Source organism: Oxyura jamaicensis, chromosome 33, assembly GCF_011077185.1.
Source record: "Oxyura jamaicensis isolate SHBP4307 breed ruddy duck chromosome 33, BPBGC_Ojam_1.0, whole genome shotgun sequence".
NCBI classification, from domain to species: Eukaryota; Metazoa; Chordata; class Aves; order Anseriformes; family Anatidae; genus Oxyura; species Oxyura jamaicensis.
This window is the reverse complement of record NC_048924.1, coordinates 87,626-101,767: the sequence shown is the minus strand read 5'-3', so window position 1 is coordinate 101,767 and position 14,142 is coordinate 87,626. Positions and strand designations below refer to the sequence as shown.

Sequence of the window (14,142 nt, the reverse complement as noted above, 5' to 3'; positions counted from 1 at the left end):
CGCCGCCGCCGCCACCCCGGGGCCGGGCCTGGGCCAGCGCGGGCCGCCCGGGCGGGGCGGCGGAGCGGGAGGGGGGAGCGGGGCGAGCGGCGCGGGGGAGGCGGGGAGGGACCGGAACGGGAAGGGAGGGGGAGGGGCGGGCGGAGGGGAGGAGGGAGGGAAAGGGAAGGGAAGAAGGGCGGGCCCCTTACGTGCTACGTCACCGCTCCGTGCGTGTCGCGTCACCGCGGCGCGCCCGCCGGGCCGCCGTTGTCGTGGCAACCGCGGCGGCGGCGCCCCCTGGTGCGGGGGAGGCCTGGAGGGGGCGGGGCCCCAGAGGAGGGGGCGGGGCTCGGAGCAGGGGCGGGGCTGCTCTGCCGGCCTCCGCCCCCTCGCGCCCGCAGGCCCCGCCCCTCTGGGCTGGGGGCGGCCCCACGCGAGGCTCCCCCCTCCCCCCCCGTTCAGTCTACCCCCGCCCCCCCCCCCAGCTGCTCAAGAGCCCACCCCCGGCTGCCCAGAGCCTCCCCCCGCTGTCCAGGGATGCCCCCTGGCTGCCCAGGATCTCCCCCAGATTCCGTGAACACCCCCCTGCTGCCTAGTGAGGGCCCCCCTGTCTGCCCAGAGACGCCCCCCAGCTGCCCAGCAGCCCCACACCACTGGGACCCCCCCACCTCCCCTCAGCACACATGGAGACCCCCATTCATGGGTGGGCTGCCACAGCTAGGGGACCCCCCCCCGCCCCCCGAGCAGTACCTCAGGGCACCGTCATAGGCCTGGGCCGGTGCCCCCCATTCACAGACCCAAACCCCAGCTCCGAGTGGGTGCTGGCACCCCAGCTTCATGGGCGAGCACCTAACACTCGAGTCCACCTTAACCCTGGGGAGAGCAGCACCCGCGGCTGCCCCGTGCCCAGGAAAGGCTCCTGTGGGATCACAGGGGCGTTTATCTCACCCGGGATCAGCCAATATTTGTGGTCACATCGGGAAAACAAGCCCTTCCTGCTGGGTCCAGCACCACTGCCCTACCGCTGCTCTCCCGGCCCCGGCTCTGCTGTCCCAGTTTGACTTGGGCTTATCGGGACGGTTCAAGGAACCTGGTGTGCTGGGACCCCCGAATTGTCAGCTGCCGGCACCGGGGATGACGGCCGCGGTGGCTTTCCTGCTCCTGAGCCTTCTGAGGATGGCAGCTGCCAAGGGAGTGTGGTGCCCAGCCTGTGGGCTTGCGGCCCTGGCCCCTACCACGCAGCGGGACATCCTCATCGCGCTGGCGAAGCAGAGCATCCTCTCCAAGCTCCGCTTGCCGGACAGGCCCAACATCACCCAGCCCACGTCCCGGGGGGCCCTGCTGACCGCTCTCCGCAGGATGCAGGTGCAGCGCACCGACGCGCCGATCGCCCCAGGGGTGCTCCGTGCCAGCAGCGTCCCTTACCCACACCCTGTGCTGGGTGTGCAGCACTACGAGATCCTCAGCTTTGCCGAGTCAGGTGTGTGCAGAACCCCCGAACCCTGTGGGTATGGTGGGACGGGACCCCACAGGTGGGGGGCATGGTGGGATGCGGGGAAGGTGCTGAGAGGTTTCCTCCTGGGCACGGGTACCTTGAGAGCCCCGTGCAGGGGCACTGAGCACCTGCAGGCACTAACGGGCTGGCACCGAGATGCTCCATGGCCAGAACCTTTGCACCCACCTCCCGAGCTTGCCCCAAGCAGCCACCCCTCACCACGGGGAGGGGAAGCACTGTGGAGACCCCGGGGCCCCTCTCAGTGATTTGTGGGGACAAGGGGATCGGTGAGAGCAAGGACAGGCTGCGGGGTCTCATTAAGTCGTTGTCCATTTCTGTTGGACCTTCCCGCCTTGTGCTAGAGGTGGGTGGGTTAGGTGGCCAGGTTAATCAAAGTGGGATTTCAGGCCACGGTTCCCCTGCAGTTCATCATCTGGGGGGTCAACTCCAAAGCCCGTCTGCTCCCAGCGGTGTTCTTCCTACCCGAAGCGGTGGGCTGCCACGTGGCGCTCTGGAATTGACTGCCTTCCTGGGTAGAGAGAGCTTGACAAAACATGCTCAGGGGTCCTTTACAGGCATCACTGGAAAAGCGGGGTCCTGTACCCCCACTCCCAGGCAAATGCAGCCTTTGGAAAGAGGCAGAATAGGCCCCACACCCTGCGGAGCATCCTACCGAGCTGTCACTGTCCAGACCAAGCTGCTGCTCAGTGAGGTGCTGGGGGGGAACACGCACCCCTTGCAGGCCTTTGTGCGTTTTGCATGGCTGCTGTGGGATATTGGGGGCTTGCTTTGTCCTTGAAGACCTCTGGGAACAATGCTCCTCCATGGCACATTGTGTTCCTGCACGAGGGCAATGTGGAGTTTTCTCCCAGCTCAGCAGAACATCTGCTGGAAACCAAGGAGCAGGCACGAGCCACGGGCCTGGGTCCAACCTCTTGCCCTGTTGTGCTGTGCCAGGCCGCAGAGGAGGGCATTTGTCGCTCCCCCTCCTCTGTGAGGAAGCCTGGCAGCCCCAAAATGCTGCTGCTGCTGAGTGGGACGTGCAGCAGCAGGCGGTGGTTCCAGCCATGGAAAGTAGAGGTGGTGCCGGCTGAGTGAGTCGGTGTGACTGCCTTAAATCCCGGGCTGGTTTACACAGCCAGATAACCTTCTCCAAAACCCTCAGCAGCTTCCCTGACAAGGGGGATCTCAGGGCAGAGAAGGTGGAGCCAGGCCAGGTTGCTGCATTAAGCACCAGGCCCAGACGCTGCTACTTCAGAGCAGTGGCAGAAGGAAAAGCAGAGCAGTGCTGGAAAGCAGGGGCCCCTTGACACCCGCGTGTCCTGCTTCCCACTCCCTGGTTTAGACGTGCCTCCCATCTGCTCTGCCTTGGTGCTCCCAGGCTGGGAGAGCCTCCTCCCTGCCACCTCCTGACTCTGCTTTTGGTTCTGTGCGCAGGGTCTTCTACTTCCCGCAGAACCCTCCTGCATTTCCACTTTGCCCAGGAGCTGGGTGGGAGCACCGAGATCCTGCAAGCCAACCTCTACCTGTTCTGGGCATCCCCTGGCCCTGGGACACACCAGGTCACAGTGAAGCTTTTGCAGCCAGACCTGACGGGGCTGAACATGACCACGGTCAGCAAGACGTGGCTGGAGGTGCAGAGGGCTGGCTGGGCCACGCTGGATGTGGGCCGAGCTGTCCAGAGCCTCTTCAGCCAAGGGAGCCAGAGGCTGACCGTCGAGCTGGAAATGGTTGAGGACTCCGGGCCTCCCCTTCTGGCTGGCCACAGCGATTCCCACTGGCCATTTGTGGCAGCCCAGGCCCGGGACAGGATGCCCCATCGCGTCCAGCGGCGTGGCATTGACTGCAGCGGGGACTCTCGGATGTGCTGCCGCAAGGAATTCTTCGTGGACTTCAAGGAGATCGGCTGGGAGGACTGGATCATCCAGCCAGAGGGATATCACATGAACTACTGCGCAGGGCTCTGCCCCTTGCACATGGCTGGGATCCCTGGCCTCGCTGCCTCCTTCCACACAGCCGTCCTCAACCTCATCAAAGCCAACAACGCAGACGCAGCCGTGGACTCCTGCTGCGTGCCCACGCAGCGTCGCCCCCTCTCTCTGCTCTACTATGACCGGGATAGCAACATCGTCAAGACCGACATCCCTGACATGATCGTTGATGCCTGTGGCTGTACCTAACCTGCCACCGGAGGAGGCCTGGGGGCAAGACGGGTGCTGTGCGGGACTCTCCTCCTCCCATCTCCTCCTTAGCAGTGCAAGAGCTGGAGAGCTGCTGCCAGGCATGAGCCCTGCCAAGGCATTTTCTCCTCCCGAGGCTGAAGCATCAGGGCGGTGCTGAATCTGCAAGTCCTCTCCGCCCTGGCCTCCTGCACACCTCTTTCCCCCTTCAGATCTGCCCATGGATTCCTCTCAACTGCTGTGCCATGGCCTCTCAGCCCTGCACCTGCTGGGATCCAGGCCTTCCTGCCCAAATCCCCTGCTGAGCACCCTGATCTGGGGTGGCTCAGGGCAGCCCAGCCTCCCCATCGCTGCTCCCCCAACCCAGGCCATGTTGTGGTGCTGCAACTTGAACATGTGGTCCTCTGGTCATGGGCATCAGCCAGGCCACCTCCTGCTACTGGGGGAGCTGAGGAGCTGAGAATAAGCTGGGAGCTGGCGAGGTGAGAGTGGAGAGAGGTGCTGCAGAGCCCCAGGCAGCAGCTAGACATGAGGTTGTTAGGGGTGAGGGAGGGGGAACTGGTGCTATTGGGAGGAAAGTGTCAATAAATGACTCCCAGCCATAGCGTGTGTATGTCTGTGGGTGCACGTGCCTGTGCCCTGCCATCAGCCAGCTCATCTTCCCTCTGCCCCCAGGGTGCAAGGTGATGGATATGCCCTACTGCAGACAGCCCCGCGATAGCACAAAACCAGCCCACGCTGCCAGTCCTCTTCTGAACACCTGCCTGGCCATAAAAGCCAGGCAGAGGGGCTGGGCACCCACCGCTGGGACTCGCCATGCCCAGAGGCTGTAATCCTGCTGGCCCCCACAGCTCTCAGGCTCCCTGTCCCTTGGCTGCCTTTCCTGGGGGGTGCAGAATCCCTGTCCTGTCTCAACCAGATCCAGAGCATGGGGTGGGACCCCAGCCATGGGGTGTCTGTGATTCCCACCACGGAAGGCACCATTTGTCCAAATGTCCCATTCCACCAAAACCATCTGCCTTTGGCCATTATTGACCCAATTCAGGATGAAATGGAGCAACACTTCTCTCTTAAAGTGGGTGGAGATGGCCAGAGCCACGATGCCCATAACGCCCAGCCTTGCCTACAGCCCCACACCAGTTCCCTTCCTGGGAGCAGCCTCTTGGCACATCTCTGGCCCCTGGCCTCATGGCTGCCTGCCCTGCCCCGTGCCAGCCTGGCTGGCAGTGCCACGGGACACGTCGGTGCCGTGAGAGCCGGGGGCAAAGGGCGGCTTTGACACATTGGCCCCATTATGTAATCCTGTGTTCGGGTTTCTCCACTGCTCCACACGTGTCCCCCGTGTGCAAGGGCCGAGAGGACAGGGAGAGGGTGCTGAGGTGGGAGAGGGCAGCTCGTGGGGGCAGACCCAGGGAGTTGTGCGCAGCTAGCTGGGACAGAGCAGAGCCACCGCAGCCCTGTGATCGGCCACGCAGACACTGACCTCACCACCCCAGCAGCTGGAGACAACCGAACCGAGGGGGAAGAGGAGCAGTGGAGGGAGGGGGGGACCAGGCTGAAGTGGTCGGGGCTGCGAGTGGCCCTGCCTGGAGCCAGAGTTGGGCTGCAGGCTGTTGCAGAGCGCCTATGCTGCTGCGAGCAGAGATGGAACAGCCACGAGCAGGAAACGGTGCTTGCCTGTGGGGCTCACGTCCTGGGGTAGGTGCTCTCACTGAGCTGCTGGGGCAGGGACCCACATCTCCCCATCAGGTCACAGGAGCACGGTGCTGAGGGCAGGGCTCCCAGGCCCCAGCATCTCCGGGGCTCAGCCCTGAAGGGTTCTTGCTGACCCAGCTGCTGCACGGGCAGGGTGGAAGACTTGGGGATCAATACTGTCTGGGACCCAAGGCCAGTTGCGCAAACCCAAAGAGGATTTGATGTTTGTTTTTTTGTTTTCTTTCTTTTTTTTTTTTTTTTTTTTCCTCCTTTTTCAATGCCTCTTTTCACTGTCTGTATTTATTTAACAAACAGCTTTCCTGGGGCTGCTGAGCTCTCTAGGCTGCAGCAGGCTGGGGCACAAAAGGGGCTGAGCTGGGGGGCAGGAGGAGATGTTGGCTGCAGCCCTGAGGCCCTGCAGCTGCTTGGGCTCAGGGATGCTCGAGCCAAAGACCCTCGGCTGAGCTCTGAGGTACCACGAGCCTCTTGTGGGGTTGGGGTGCCCTTGGTTTCCCTCCTTGACCCAGCAACATACTCCCTATGGGGCTCAGAGCAGAGAGGGCTGGCATGCATTGCCAAGCAGTAGCCCCCTCTGCAGCCCACCTCCTGTTCCCCAGCTCTGCTCTTTGCTGGGCTGCACGTGTGCTTTGGACACGTCAGGACACATGGTGGGGTCTGCCTGCCAGCCCTGTGGGACTGCTGCCTACTGCCTGGGTCCAAAAGTTGTCCCTGTGCCAACTCCTGCTGCTGGGGTGTGGTGCCCCATGGTGACAGTGGGGTCCTGCTGGTTGGGGGGGCCTGGGTACCCCCAGCAGCTCCCCTGAGAGGGTCCCTGTCCTCCGAGGCCCTTCCCTGCCCCTGGCAGTTTGAGCCCAAGGCAGAATTCATTGTCCTAGGGGTTTGCCAGCCACCTGACTGCATTTTCCCCAACCTCTTCGAGTCAGAGGTTCCCCAGCTGAGCAGGACTTGGGGCCTGCACCCCATGCTCTCCTTCCCATGCATGCAGGCTGTCCCCCTCTCTGGGCACACAGGGTGCCCGGGTGCAGTCCACAGCCCTGTCCCCATGTGAGGGTGACCAAGGCTGGGGTATGCCCCAGTGGCAGCACCATGGGGTGAGCTCCCCCTGCAGCTGGGGGGCTGGCAGAGGGCAGGAGCCCCCATCCCTGTCTCTCTCTGCAGCCAGGCCCCATTGCACACAAGGATCCCCCCAGCCACCCATGAGGCTGGTGGTCCTGGCAGCACCCGTGTATTTAAAGCCCTAAAAAATGTGTGAAAAAGCCACTGACTGGGCCTCACCACAGCCCCGACATTTTGCAAGTCTGTTCCTCCTCTGCAAAAGAAACCTTGGTGTGAGCGTGGGCGCAGAGTAGTGTCCAGCCAGGGGGCGGAACAGAAACCCCAAGAGCAGCAGGGTGCAGCTTCCCTGGCTGCTAGGAGAGACGAGGGGCACGAGGGGGATGCTCACACTGCCAGGGCCCCTTGCCCTGTGCCGTGACACTGAGCTCCTGCTGGGGCTCCCTGTCCACAGGGAGGTATCTTCAGCAGGCAAGCCCAGGTGCCTCGAGGCGCTGCTGCGCTCGTCCTGCTGCTTCCTGGGGGCACAAACACAGCAGGAGCCCCTTCCCTGCTCCCCCACACCCCCCAAACAAGGCTGGCCCAGCACCGCAGAGGCCGTGCAGCCAGCCTCAACCCAGCACAGGCACCGTGCCCTTGGGCTGTGCCAAGCCCGGTGCAGAGGTGCCGTCCCCCTGGGCCTCTGCTCTGGTGAGGGGATGGGGATGCACGGCTGTGGCCGGTGGCTCCTGCAAGGAGCCTTTGCCAGTATCAACAGACCCTGAAGCAAAGGGCCAGGCGCGCCGTGCCAGCTGGGTGTCTCTTGGCAGCGCGCGGCTCACAGGGGAGGGGTGGGAATTCCTGAAAGCCTCCGGCGTTGCCTTGAAAAGGTTTAATCTTTAATTTGCCGTCTCACACGGGCACTTGCCAGCCCGCGGCGCTGGCTCGGAGGCACCGGGTGAGCCTCGAGCCTCGCCGGGGCCTCTCGGGCGCTGTTTGGGCCCGCACCGAGCTCCCGGGAGCCCCGACCCCGCTCGGTCCCCGGCCGCCGGAGGCAGGGCCCGGCCGCCGGGAGGCGCCCGCGCGCCGCGAGAGGCGCGGCCGTTACCGGGGGTCCGGGCCTGGTCCCTCCGCTCGCCCCTCGGCCCGGGGGGGGGACCCGGCAGTGAGGGAAAGGGGGCCGCCGACCTCCGGCCCCGGGCCCTGGTGCTGCTGGACCCGGCTCTTCCCGGCCCTGCTGGCAGGGCTCCAGCCCCGAGGTGCCTGTCTGGTGCAGGCCCTCAAACCCGGGGTAAGGCACTGTCATACAATCCTTAAGGTCATTAAGGTCAGAAAAGTCCTCCCAGATCATCTGGTTCAACCGTCCCCCTACCACCGATAGCACCCACTAAACCATGTCCCCAAGCACCGGCTCCAACCTTTCCTTAAACACTCCCAGGGATGGTGACGCCACCACCTCCCTGGGCAGCCTGTTCCAAAGTGTGACTACTCTTTCTGAGAAGAAATGTCTCCTAATTTCTAACCTAAACCTCCCCTGGTGCAAGCTGAGGCTGTCCCCCTGCCCTGTCCCAGCATACGCCTTTGGAACCCCCTTTAAGACTCGCTGCGATGCCTTGTGCCACCAGCCCTGCTGGTGCTGCCCCGAGCCTGGGCACTGGCTTGCAGGCTGTGGGGAGAGAGCTTCTCTGTGATGGAGCCACAGTCCCAGACCCATGGTCCTGGCTGGATTTGGCAATTCCTTGGCTGGGATTGGTGGGCAGAGCCGTGCAGAAACAGGCACAACCGCAGGAGCCATGTTCAGGCACCGGTGCGTGAACTCTCGGGGGGTCCCTGCTTTCCCCAGCCATTTGGCACCTGTAGGTCAGGTTGGCAGGTGCCACCCTTGCCCCACCGGACACGAGGTCGGAGGCCCAGAAGCCATGTGTGCAGCGAGTGCTGGGCCCGGGGGGACCTGGGCGGGTATTTTGGTCAGGCTGGTCCCTTGTCTTTGCTTTCTGGGAACTGCTTAATCAACAACACACTTACGCAATGGGTGCAAGAACCGCTCACAGCTCCGTGCTGACCCCTGGCCTAGATCTGGCGGTCCAGAGTGTGGGAGGGGGCACGTGGCTGCAGTGCGAGGGAGCGGGGCAGGTTGGATGCTCTTGCTAAGCTAGAGGGAAATGGGTGCTTATGGGGGCAGCTGCATGGTGTCGGCTAGTCCTGAAGGATCCTGGTAGGTTCGAAGGGATTCATCCCTTTGGGGACATCTTGCTCCCCAGCCTGGAAAGGAAGGTGGGTTAGAAAGCAATTCACTCTCTTTGCTCAGCTCTTTGTCTCTCCTGTTTCATGCTGTGCCACAGCCCTGACCCTGGCTCTGCGGATGCAGCAGGGAAGGAGGAATTCAGGAAGGCATTGTGCCTCAGTTTCCCTTTCCTGTGTATGTGAAGAAGTGGTGTGGTGGTTAGGAGGTGGTGGTGACACAGAGTCTTCAACGATCCCCTGGTCTGTGGCTACCTGCCTGGTACCGAGCCAGCGCCTGTCAGTGGGACAGTGGGGATGTCCCCATGTGGGGACTGTCAGCCACAGGGGCCCAGTTCCCCCCATGAGCTGAAGGCAGCAGCAGCCCAGCCCTGCAGGAAATTAAACCTGCCCTGAGAGCCCAAAAGGAAATGCTCCACTTCCAGCACAGGTATATGGACACGAGGTGCACGTGAGAGCGTGTCCACAAGCTGAGCGCATGCCCTAGCATGTGGGAGGCAGACTGAGTGCATGTGTGCAAGGGAGCATGCAGCTGGGTATGTACCGCAGACCAATCTGTGCAAGTGAGTGCGGGCAACAAAGCAGGCACGTTTGTGGGCATATGCATGTGTGCAGACAGGGAAACTTGTTGACATGTGCTTTGTGTGCAAGCAGGAGTGACAGCATCACATGTATGTGAGTCTGTGCATCACCGGTGCACCTGTGTCAGAGCCTGGATGGAAGCAGCACACGCACAGCCCTGCTGGTACCCAGGCAGTGCTGGCTGCCTGCTGCCTGCGGCCGTGGCTCACAGCCCCTGTGGGAGCTGTGCTCCCAGGCCACGCTGTGCCCACTCTTTCCTCCCTGTTGACATTCCTGGGCTATTCTGGGAGCTGCCAGCAGGCTCAGCCAGCTGAGAACTTTGCCCCTTGCACTGTGGTTGCATCATCTCCGGTGGGTGCTTTTTCCCAGACAGCCCACTCTGTTTACACGTCACCTCTGTGCTTGGCCAGAGGTAGGGGCTCTGTGTGGTCAAGACCTTGGAGTCAGTGCTGCATGGCACAGTGGGTGCAGGACATGGCTGAAGGCCTGGCTGGGTTTCAGGTTCCCAGTGCACCCTGTGGGTTCCTTGCTCTGGCAGAAGGGTGCTGGGCTCTCTTGCTGCCCCCGCAACATCTCACCTTGAAACAACTTTGAGTGGTTTCTAAAAGACTGTGCCCTGAACTCAGGCTGTGCGCCCTGCTGAGCACAGCACCTGGGGTGGGGAATCTGAAGACAATTGTCAGGTTGCTGTGACACTCTCTGCCACATCGTTAACCTGCAGTACATACAGACATCCATTTAGATTTGTGGGGAGGGGGGTGCACAGCATGCACATGCCCTGCCCTGTGGCTGGCTCTGCCCAGCTCTGTCCTGGGGTGAGTCTGAAGAAAAGAAGGGGTGGTGTCTTGCAGTAGACTAGATGATCTTCAGAGGTCCCTTCCAACCTCAGACATTCTGTGAAAAGGCTGAGACACCCACCTCAGACATTCTGTGAAAAGGCTGAGACACCCACCCCCCCCCAGCTCATCATATGGTCAGGGTGCAAAAGCCCAGAGATGCGAACAGTGCCCAGGAGCTGCGGGAGTTTTTCTGGGCACCCTGCAGGGTGCTCGGTCAGTAATGAACCACCCTGGCCTTGCCGGGGTGGCTGCAGGGTGTGTGGGGAGCAATGCCCAGGACGTGGGGACAGGTCTGGGGGCTCTGGGGGCAGGCAGGTGGGGTTGGGATCAGTCCTGCAGAAACACCGCTCCTCCATCTGGGCAGAAGTCACCCCAGCCCTCACTTGCAGGTTTTGGGCCACGCAGAGGAGCTCAGCACCCTGGACCCCCGTGGGGGGGCTGGCCGGATCCCTTGGCACCCCTGGCAGACGGTGGGATGAGCTGCAGGCATGCAGATCCCAAGTTCCTACAGGGTGTGCAACCCCCTTGTGCACACTCAAGCCACCCGTGCACACCCCCCTGCGTGCAATTGCTCGTGTCTGGCCCCCACGGTGCCCTCCGTGGGGCAGGGGCTGGAGCCGCCCCCGGGAGCCCCGCGGCCGACCCGGGGACCCCTCTCGCGGGGACGGGGGACGCGTCCCGGTGCTCTCGAAGCCCCTTCCCTTGCACCACAAGGCATCGACCCCCCTTACCCCTGCCGCGGGGGGGGACTAATCCCGGTAATCCCCCGCCCCGGTCGCAGCCCGACGGGACGGGCAGGTGAGCCGGCCAATGGCGGGGGGACACCGGGCCCGCCCCCGGCTGCAGGTGCCCAAAGCAGGCGGGCGGCTCCGCACCACTCGTGGTCCTGTCCCGGTCCCGGTCCCATCGGTGCCGATGGCGACGCGGGGCGCGGGTCCGTGGCTGCTGCTGGCGGCGGTGCTGTGCGCGGCGGCGGAGCCCCGGTGCCCGTCGTGCGGTGCCGGTGCGGAGCGGCGGCTGCTGGAGGAGGCGGCCAAGCGGCAGCTCCTGGAGAAGCTGCGGCTCCGGGAGCGGCCGAGGCTCGCCCACGCCGTGCCCCGAGCCGCCGTGGCCCGCGCCGTGCGGCGCCTGCAAGCGGCCGGTGCTCGCCGGGGCCCCGACGCCGAGGAGCGGGGCTACGAGATCATCAGCTTTGCCGAGCCAGGTGGGTGCCAGGGCTCCCCGGGGAACCGTAGCGATACCCGAGGGGTTCAGCCCAGCCGCCGAGGAGCGGGCATCCCGGCTGGGCTGCGGCTGGTGGCGGCCGCGGGAGGTCCCCGGGTCGGCGCGACGCCCGGGGCACGGTGCCCTCAGCCCAGGGGCTGGTCCCTGTCCTGGGGAGCCCCGGGGGGTGTGCAGCCTGCGACCCTCGGGGGGCTGCGGAGCCGCTGCTGGCCACCCACTCGCAGTGAGGTGGGGGTCCCAGACCCAAGCAGACAGTAACGGGATTGTCCCTTCGGGCACCTGCCGTGTGCAGGAGGGCTCCCGGAGCTGCTGGTGAGACGTGGCCCCTCTCTCCTTGCTGCGTTGGCTGCTCAGGTCCTTGTGCCTGGCCCCTTCCTGACGACCAGGGGCAGCCCAGGGTGCCCATGTAGTGGGACCTGGGGGTCTGCAGGGACCCTCCAGCCTTGCCCCCTGTGGCAAAGGAAGGGCCAGGTGAGAGCAGGTCCCTGTTGCCCCTTTCCGTGTCCTTTCTGCCAGGCAGGGTGGGACAGTCCCTCATTGCACACACACACATGCAGCCTTCCCAGGCAGCATCCCCAGGGAAGGGAGGGACAGACCATGTGTGGAGGGAAGGAGTTTTGTAGGTCTTCCCCGAAAAGAAGCCAGAAAATCAGCCCTAATGATACTGCTGCAACCTCACCTCCCCCAGCATCCTCTTTCAGCATTCACCTTCTCTCTCCTCTCTCCCCTCAGAGCCCACATCTCCCTCTCGCGTGGGGCTGCAGTTCCAGTTCACTCACACGCAAGACCAGGACGTTCACATCCTGCAAGCTCAACTTTGGCTCTACCTGCAAGTTCCCCAAGACTTGGTAGCCAACCTTACCCTGAGCATCTTCCTGGCTGGTGGGGACGGTGACACGGTGGGGGGAAATCGCGCGTTGCTGAGTGAGCGTCGACTGAGCGCCAAGGGCAGCGGCTGGCGCACCTTCTCCCTCATGCCTGCCCTGCAGAGTTTCTTTAGGGGAGAACACAGGACCCTGCGGCTGGAACTGGAAAGCCGTGGGGACAGGGGTGATGTGGTGGCCATAGTCAATACCACCCAGTCCCATCAGCCCTTCTTGGTGGCCGAGGCTAAGGTGCGGGAGCCGGGACACCGTGTGGCCAAGCGCAGCCTCCGCTGCAGCCAGAACTCCAACCTCTGCTGCCGCAAGGACTACTACGTGGATTTCCGTGACATTGGTTGGAACGACTGGATCATTAAGCCCGAGGGCTACCAGATAAACTACTGTGTGGGCCAGTGCCCTCTGCACGTGGCAGGCAGCCCTGGGATGGCATCTTCCTTCCATACAGCTGTCTTCAACCTCGTCAAAGCTAACAACATCCAGGCATCAGGGCACTCCTGCTGTGTGCCCACGCGACGCCGGCCTCTCTCTGTCCTCTACTTTGATCGCAACAGCAACATTGTCAAGACTGACATTCCTGACATGATTGTTGATGCCTGTGGCTGTAGCTAGGGCTGGGGGAGCACTTCTGGATTCCCCCTCCTCCAGGACTGTCTCTCTGGTGGGGACTGCATGGGGAGAAGCTCCCTCGGGCTGCAGGCTGACTGCAGTGCAATGGTGTGGGATGGGGAATGGGTCTGTTCCCTCAAAGCGGAGAAACTTGGGGGGAGGCAGTCCTGTTTTTCTCCCCCACTATAGCAAATCTCGCATCAAATCTGCGCTATTGTTGGGGACAGGGGAGTGAGGCACAAATAAGAGGCCAGAAAGCGGAGGATGAAGGGTATGGCTTTGCCAAGGACCCCAAAACCACAACGGCAAGACGCAGTCCTCTGCTCCCAGGAGGATGTGCAGCTGTGAAGGATAGCCTTGCTTCTGGCCAGGTCCCATGCGCTTCCCCCCTCATTCCCTTGGGCTTCAAACTTTTCCCTGCTGCCCACCCCACCAGTCAGGTTTCTTCCAGCCCAGTGCCTCCTTACAGGGAGGTCTGAGTCAGACTTTGCCTTTAAGGCCGTATTAAAGGTGCAGATTTTTTGTTTTTTTTGTACCTCTAGTTTTGCAGCTATTGCTACTTTATCATAGAGGTTTCTGCAGCAGCTGGGACTCCCTGGTGCTCTGTCCTGTCTACCCACATCTCTATTGAAGATCCTACTCTGCCTTTGTTTTTCTGGTGCTCATGTATGCAATGCACCCACGTGCTCTGTGCTTTTAATTTATTTTAATACTTTGGTGCAGCTTTCCCAATAAATGGGTGGAAACGCAATGTCCAGGCTCTGACTGCTTTCTCCTGGCACCACCAGGGTGAGGGAAATGGTCCTACTTAGCCAGAAGGTGCAACCCCTGGCCCTGGTCTTGCTCAGCCCTGCTCTGGCTCTGGCTGGGAGGATGTTGGGTGCTGGGGGTGTTGGAGCAGTGCACGGGCTGTAAAATGCTGCAACTGGGGGCAGCGTTGCCGTGTTGGGAGGCAAGGGGGGCTTTGCTGCTCCTGGGGCTCCCTGGGTGCTATGGGGTGTTGGACACAGGCTGTGAGCAGGGCTGCGCAGGGGGCTCTTCCCCCATGAGTGCCTGTAGCAGGGGGACCCAGGAGCAGGGCAGGGACTGGGAACCACGTAGCACTTCACTGTGGGGACTAAAGGGGGGGGGTGGCCTGTAGCATGAGCATCAGAGGAACAATTTCCCAGCAGAGCAGGTAGAGTTGGGGGGCCATACCCCCCCCAAAGATGCTGTTTTCCACACAGATCAAACCTGAGAGGAGCTCAGCATAGCACAGCTCTGGGAGCTCTGGCCCTGGGAGGATGACCTCAGATGGCAAGCCACAGCCTCCCCCCAAAATCCTGTGACCCCACTGCAAATACCAGAAACCCCCACCCTAA

General features: G+C 62.7%; 2 protein-coding genes across 2 annotated transcripts in view; both read left to right on the top strand.

Annotated features, from left to right (window-relative positions):
* Positions 1–13,532, top strand: part of LOC118155530 (inhibin beta C chain-like) — a 14,140-nt gene extending 608 nt beyond the window's left edge. Inside the window, exons 2-3 of the mRNA XM_035308851.1 lie at positions 10,956–11,271; positions 12,024–13,532. Of these exons, the coding sequence (XP_035164742.1) occupies positions 10,983–11,271; positions 12,024–12,784 (1,050 nt within the window). The 5' untranslated portion in view covers positions 10,956–10,982 and the 3' untranslated portion in view covers positions 12,785–13,532. The remainder of the gene's footprint in view (positions 1–10,955; positions 11,272–12,023) is intronic.
* Positions 844–4,261, top strand: LOC118155528 (inhibin beta C chain-like). The gene is made up of 2 exons (XM_035308848.1): positions 844–1,462; positions 2,915–4,261. Exons 1-2 carry the CDS (start codon positions 1,117–1,119, stop codon positions 3,655–3,657), a joined length of 1,089 nt encoding a protein of 362 aa, XP_035164739.1. The 5' UTR covers positions 844–1,116; the 3' UTR covers positions 3,658–4,261.
* Positions 13,533–14,142: the final 610 nt, after the last annotated feature.